Source organism: Elaeis guineensis, chromosome 8, assembly GCF_000442705.2.
Source record: "Elaeis guineensis isolate ETL-2024a chromosome 8, EG11, whole genome shotgun sequence".
In the NCBI taxonomy this organism is placed as follows: domain Eukaryota; kingdom Viridiplantae; phylum Streptophyta; class Magnoliopsida; order Arecales; family Arecaceae; genus Elaeis; species Elaeis guineensis.
Window position 1 is genome coordinate 23,226,501 of NC_026000.2, and position 7,437 is coordinate 23,233,937.

General features: G+C 38.1%; 1 protein-coding gene across 1 annotated transcript; it reads left to right on the top strand.

Moving 5' to 3' along the window:
• The first annotated feature begins 2,307 nt into the window (after nt 1-2,307).
• Nucleotides 2,308-3,833, top strand: LOC105051963 (WRKY transcription factor WRKY28). Its single transcript, XM_010932625.4, has 5 exons — nt 2,308-2,471; nt 2,556-2,612; nt 2,693-3,037; nt 3,140-3,256; nt 3,379-3,833. Exons 1-5 carry the CDS (start codon nt 2,409-2,411, stop codon nt 3,673-3,675), a joined length of 879 nt encoding a protein of 292 aa, XP_010930927.2. The 5' UTR covers nt 2,308-2,408; the 3' UTR covers nt 3,676-3,833.
• The last annotated feature ends 3,604 nt before the right edge of the window (nt 3,834-7,437 follow it).

Below are 7,437 nucleotides of genomic sequence, written 5' to 3' on the forward strand. Positions count from 1 at the left end.
CATAGATTTTTTGACTTTGCTTTACATAATGCTTAACCGATAAACCCCTCCTCCCCTATCCCCCTAAAAAAAAAAAAAAAGGCATAAATCAAATTTGTCATAGGTATTTTCTTCTTCGAGTTCACAAAAAGCATAAATATCGAGTCCACAATCACACTGATCTCGGGTGCTACTTTTGGCATTGGGGCGGGGGAAGGATTCAAATGTAAGACTTGCATGTTGACCAGATTAGATTGGGGTTTAAACATGCAATAGTATAATTCAAATGTGGCAATTATATGTTGACTACACTAACAATATTTGAGATCGATAAACCCCTCCTCCCCTATCCCCCTAAAAAAAAAAAAAAGGCATAAATCAAATTTGTCATCGGTATTTTCTTCTTCGAGTTCACAAAAAGCATAAACATCGAGTCCACAATCACACCGGTCTCGGGTGCTACTTTTGGCATTGGGGTGGGGGAAGGATTCAAATGTAAGACTTGCATGTTGACCAGATTAGATTGGTGTTTAAACGTACAATAGTATAATTCAAATGTGACAACTGTATGTTGACTACACTAGCAATATTTGAGCAATTATCTTGATTAAAAATAACTACAATACTATTCTTTGAGAATGTGGACACTTGATTTGTTATCACCACAGCGACGTTGGAGCCAACAATTAATTTTCGGACACGACACAGGTCCAATGTGCCTCAAAATTTATATGTTTTATTTTTCCTGCATTTTAGTTGGAATTCCTATAGAACAAAAGGCAAAACTAATTGACCACCTATGAGTACCTATTGTAATTTTCTTGAAACTCTATCTCAGGTAGGAAAAGTCCACTCTTTTATAAAAATGCATTTTCTAAAATTTCTATGTAGTTCTCCTCAATATATTTGGAGACCCTCCTCTTTTTTCTGAACCAAATTAACTAACAAATTATGGAATGAAAATTAATCTTTTCTAATATTATTTTCTATCTGTAACTATCATAGATTTTTTGACTTTGCTTTACATAATGCTTAACCGATAAACCCCTCCTCCCCTATCCCCTTAAAAAAAAAAAAAAAAGGCATAAATCAAATTTGTCATAGGTATTTTCTTCTTCGAGTTCACAAAAAGCATAAACATCGAGTCCACAATCACACTGATCTCGGGTGCTACTTTTGGCATTGGGGCGGGGGAAGGATTCAAATGTAAGACTTGCATGTTGACCAGATTAGATTGGGGTTTAAACATGCAATAGTATAATTCAAATGTGGCAATTATATGTTGACTACACTAACAATATTTGAGATCGATAAACCCCTCCTCCCCTATCCCCCTAAAAAAAAAAAAAAGACATAAATCAAATTTGTCATCGGTATTTTCTTCTTCGAGTTCACAAAAAGCATAAACATCGAGTCCACAATCACGCCGGTCTCGGGTGCTACTTTTGGCATTGGGGTGGGGGAAGGATTCAAATATAAGACTTGCATGTTGACCAGATTAGATTGGTGTTTAAACGTACAATAGTATAATTCAAATGTGACAACTGTATGTTGACTACACTAGCAATATTTGAGCAGTTATCTTGATTAAAAATAACTACAATACTATTCTTTGAGAATGTGGACACTTGATTTGTCATCACCGCAGCGACGTTGGAGCCAACAATTAATTTTCGGACACGACACAGGTCCAATGTGCCTCAAAATTTATATGTTTTATTTTTCCTGCATTTTAGTTGAAATTCCTATAGAACAAAAGGCAAAACTAATTGACCACCTATGAGTACCAAAAAGGCTCTATAGGATCAATTTTTCTCTCAATCTCTTGAGTTTTCATTTTCAAGCCACACCTAAATCCACTATTAAAGAACACGAGAACATTTAAAAAGTTTAGATACAGTCACATGGGGCTTAATGAGTTGATGGGTCAAATAAATTAAAAGGAGGCCAGAGAAGATTAGATGAGGGAGGAACTTGGCGGCTTGACTTGAATGCCCACCTAAAAGACGTCTTTTCCTTTTTTTTTTTTTTTTGGCCGACATCTTTTTTTTGGGTGGCCGACGTCCCTGGCGTGCGCCCTTTTCTCAATCCACCACTCCGACTTTCCTCCCAAGTGCCAACGACTCTAATTATAACCTTATAGCCCTATCTTTTTGGTAAATAACTTTATAGCACTTTCAGGGTGTTTCTTTCCTCCCCACAAGGCCATATGACGACAACGCTCTGACGTTTCCTGGATGATGCCTCCCTTGTCCTCCGAACTCCATCTCTTGCCCAACTTCCTCCACTAATATTCCAAAGAATCCTTCCCAATCCCAAAGAGTTATATATATACAACTCTAACCCAGCCCTCCCATCTCCCATTCTCAGTTGCCTCTCTAAAGCTTCAAAGCAACACATACCCAATTTGTCAACAGGCTTCATTCATCATGGACTCCTCGCTGAGCCTTGATCTCAAGGTCGGTTCTCTCCGGTTCCCCACCGAAGTTCCAGTGAGTACCAACGTCCCATATTTGCTATATTTAGACATCCAGTGGATATCATATTGATTAGTCTCTCCTTGTTGTATTGAGCAGAAAGTGTTACGCAATAGTCCCAAGCATGAGGAAGAGGGGCTTCTTATGAAAAGAGAGGTGAGTTTATTCATACTTACCAATCGAACCAAGCACGCTTTAACTTCAGATTTTTAATAGATGTATGTTTTGGGCCTCAGGTTGGTGTTCTTGAGGCAGAGCTCAATCGGGTTTCTGAGGAGAATAGAAGACTAAATGAGAAGATTGCCATCATTTATGAAGATTGTGCCAACCTGCAGAGCCAGATAAAAGATTTGATGACCACCGTGCGCTCAGATAGGGGGTCGGTCTCGCCGGAAAGGAAGAGGAAGAGTGAGAGCTCTGCCCTGAATGGCTACAGTGATGTGGCTAATGGAATGACCAATTGGATGGGACGTCAGATTGAAAGCAACTCAAGCGGAAATTCTTGCAAGCGAGCGAGAGAAGATTGTGATCTGAAGGTCTCTAGGCTCTGCGTTCGCACCGATCCATCGGATTCAAGCCTTGTAAGTTCCCTGCACTTCCACATATTTTCTTTAGTAAACATTTCTACTGCAATTCACAAATTACTCATTAGAATTCTATGCTTTTGTGTGACATATCTTTAGATTGTAAAAGATGGGTATCAATGGAGAAAATATGGTCAGAAGGTGACAAGAGACAATCCATGTCCAAGGGCCTACTTCAGATGCTCATTTGCTCCTGCTTGCCCTGTCAAGAAGAAGGTAAGCAAACATCAAACAGAACCATATTAATTTCTTGTTAAAAGTCTATTTAGATAGCCATATATATAAATCATAAGGAATGAATTAAACTGAATTCAATTCGATGATGGCCTCTTCCTCAGGTGCAAAGAAGTGTAGAGGATAGATCGATCCTGGTTGCAACTTATGAAGGCGAGCACAACCATGGTTACCCTTCTCAGCTTCCAGCACCCAATGGTTCCAGCCGTGGTGGCTCGGTCTCTCGCCATTCTTCCGGCCCGAGCAACGTAACACTTGATCTCACACGAGTGGGATCGCAGCAGGAGGTTGAGTCACCCGAGCTTCCGCGGAGTTTGGTGGAGCAAGTGGCGTTGTCATTGACGAAGGATCCAGGGTTTAAAGCCGCACTGGCCACCGCCGTTTCTGGGAACATTCTTTAGCTCTCTCCTGTACGTTGGGAATTAGGGATCAGCTGAAGTGATCCATTATTCTATTTTTCTGTGTCTTCAGATTTATTTTGGGCTGCTCATGCTCTTCAGGGTGATAAGATGATGTAGAGATGGATGACGCATTTGTGAATAGAATTTTCTTAGCAAGAGATTCAGAAATTTTATTTAAATTGGGGAAAAGAAACACCTTATTGGGTGCATGCCCGTGGTTCCTATTTTAGCAAGCAAGATCCAAATGAATAATGGAAATAAAATTGATATAAAGAATTTATATTCAATTGGATGATTCCAAAACGGTAAAGTTTCTTCCATTGCATACTTAGTGTTTAACTTGTTCTACTATAACATAGGAAAGATTTAAGTATCGGTGCAATGTAGAGTTTTATTTGTTTGTATTAGCAAAAATATTGAAAAAATTAAATATGATTTGTGTCAAGTTTGATATACAATGTTCACTATCTTTCTCTACCAAGATAAGCTTTCAAGATCTCATAATTAATTAATATGACTCACTTAAAAAATAATTAATTAACATTAGATCGGAACTTAGGTTTACTAGAAATCACATGCTCAAATAATTTTCATGTTAGTTATTTATTTAATTTTCTTTACTACTATCTAGTGTTTCATGGCAAGAGGGATATATAAATCTAGGTTGTTTTTTGCCAACAATTAATTATTGAGTTTGGATACTCTGCGGTGCATGTTTTATATCATTGAGGATTGTACAGCTATGGATAGTCACCACGTAATCCATATTAGAAGTGGATGATTGTTGTTCATCTTGAAAATAAAAAAAAGGGGATACCGGATGTCAAAGATGATGCATTATTGTGAGGATGAGCGACAGCCATATGTCTCATCTTGGACAATGCCGGTGAGTAAAAATGCCAACAGACAAGTTATTCATTATGATAGTTTGGGAGCTATGTCATGGTTTCTATAATCACATTCTTAGGTTGTGTTTGGTGCATTGCCAAGCAATCTTGAAAGATAATATGGATTGTCTTTAGGATGGATTGTCACTATTAAATTGTTAGTAATATCGATTACTATGTTTGATACATATAAGTAATGTTACAGTAAAATTACTAAAAATCTTGATTGATATGTTTGGTGCGACAATCAGATTATTGGTAATGTGAAATCAAATTCTCAAAATATCCTCAATAATTTTGCCTTGATGCTCTTCTTTTTCTTTAGTAAGAAGTAATAAGAGTAATGTGGGTATGGTGGTAGTGTGGAGAAGTAACGAGCCGAGAGATGTGGGGAACCATGAGTATTAGGAGAGTTGAGAGGGGGCAGGTGCGTGTGGAGCCGTGGGGGTGGTGGGGACGAGCATGGAGGAGTCATAGGAGGTGATGGGGAAAAAGAGCGAAGGAGCCACGGGCAAGCAAAGAAAGATAGAGAAACTACGGGCCGGGGGCGCATACGGAAGGGGGTAAGGGGAGGGGCGAGGGTTGGCAATGGGTTTTGTATGATTGTTTTGAGGGATAATTTTGTTCATAATTTTTATTACAATTTTACTAAAGAAGTGGTAATCTGTATAGCCATCCCTCTCTAAAGCAATCCAGATTGTCTCTCATGAGACAACCTGGACTGTCAAGATAATTTGGATTGCCATTCAACAAACATACCAAACACAGTAATCCAGATTATCATATTAAACTGTCAGCAATCTGGATAGATTGCCAACTACTAAATACAACCTTAGAAGTTTTCATGATTTTAAAAAATTAACCTTTTTTTTTCATGGTAGAAAATTTTCAACTCTAATCAGTTAAATTTGATACTTTCGAGAACTCGCTTAATGCTCCTATAAATTTCCTTGTACACAAAGATAGGAGCGTTACTTTCACATGATTATCCCTTCAAAATTGTGTATTGACCCGTTTCTTCTTTCCCAGATTTGACAGTCTCTTTATACTTGTTCACGTATCTATAGCGTGGGTATGTTGGAAAGAAAAGAATGCTAGTCTTCCTCAACAAGCATCCTTCAATTACATCCACAGCTTTGAAGGGGTTCAGACTCTTCAACGATTGATCTTTTCTTTACAGCCAAAATCTTCTTTTTGAATCTAGAAAATTTTGGCAAAATCAAGAATCTCTCTTGCTAGTTGCACGATGATTAGAAGTTTTATCTCCACTTTCTTCTCCATGCACTATTGCTGAATCCTAGGTTGAAAGGTACCATCCTGATGAACATCCTTATCATTCCTTTTAAGCTCTTAGTCTCAGCTCTTCTTATGGAATTACCAACAATATCCCTACCTCTGTGCCTTTCTCGAATAGAGCATTGTTTCACTGTTATTTTGGTTGGTTTTTGTTGGTGGGCCATAATTTAACTCAAAATAGCACTCTTTTTTTTTTTTGGGATCAAAATGGAGGCTGGAAAAGCAGCCACCTACATTTTTTTATTATAGATTCAGCAACATTTACAGAAAAGAAAGTTTGGCTTATATGCCCTTGTAGCAGCTTAAAGGAAACAAAATTAGAGGCATATAGAGAGACCATTCATAAACATCAACCGGAGCTGTGACCCAAGGTAGTGTGATAGAACCCCTTTCTAACTTGCAGTAATCACCTATAACATCCAGAGCCATAAGGCCAGCACTGTAGAAAACCTACAAGAGATGAACAACTTGACGTGCAAACTTTGAACTTCCAGAAAAGATTCATAATGCCAGAACCGTAATGGTTTATGCTATACATGAACAACCTGATGCGAAAACCTTGAACTTCCGGGATAGACTCATATATGTATATATTTAGTGACTTCACATACCAGTCAACAAACCCTGCAACCTTAATTCTTATATTTTTGTGCCATGGCTTTTAATGCACTATGAGAAGCTTGGAATACAAAGAATGGATCAGGACAGGAACAACTGCAAACCTTCTTTAGCAACCGATGAAGCTAATTGTCTGTTTAGAAAAATGTGTTTCTTTCTTTCTTTCCAGCAAGACCAAGAAATTGCACCAATAAGCATTAATACCACAGTCTAAATAGCTTTGGAAAAATTGCTCCTCCACTCCAAACACAGGCCTTCAAAGGAACCATGCAAGTGTAGAACACCAATCCATTGACATAAGGCTTTCCAAACGGTGGTGAAAAAACTACAATCCAAAATTGGTGGTCTACTGATTCAATAGAATTTCTCTACAGCACATAGACCCCCTAGTTTTTTGCCGAGTTTCCTTCCAATATTATCCCTTGTATTTAGCTTCTTCTTCCAACAAAGTCGTAGGAAACATTTAAACTTAAGTGGCACTGAAAGGTTCCAAAGAGATGCGGCAAACCTACACTTCACCCCTCTTGAATTGATGAACTGATACATAGACGCTGGGGTCATATTTAACTCAAAACAGTTCATCTCGATGGAGCCAAACACAGATTGTCTATTCTCCATTCTATTTCCTAAATAAAATTTTCGGATGGTATTCGCCTCCCTCTATGTCACCCAAAAAAAAAAAAAAAAGATAAACCCTGCATCCTTGACCAAACAAGACCTCACGATATTCCATACTCTCTAATAATATAGCCTCCGTCTCATTGATATTTTACCAAACTTCATTATAATTTTACCTTTTTGAAACAGGGGGATATCTACAGTAATATGTAATTTTTACTTCTAAATTGCCCTTGACAAGATTGGAATATGAAGTTCCCTAAGGCTCTTTTTGTGACCTTAGTCATCCACCATCACCTTGGGTAAAAGATTTTTGGCTTGAATATTATCTGGTGGTTGTTTG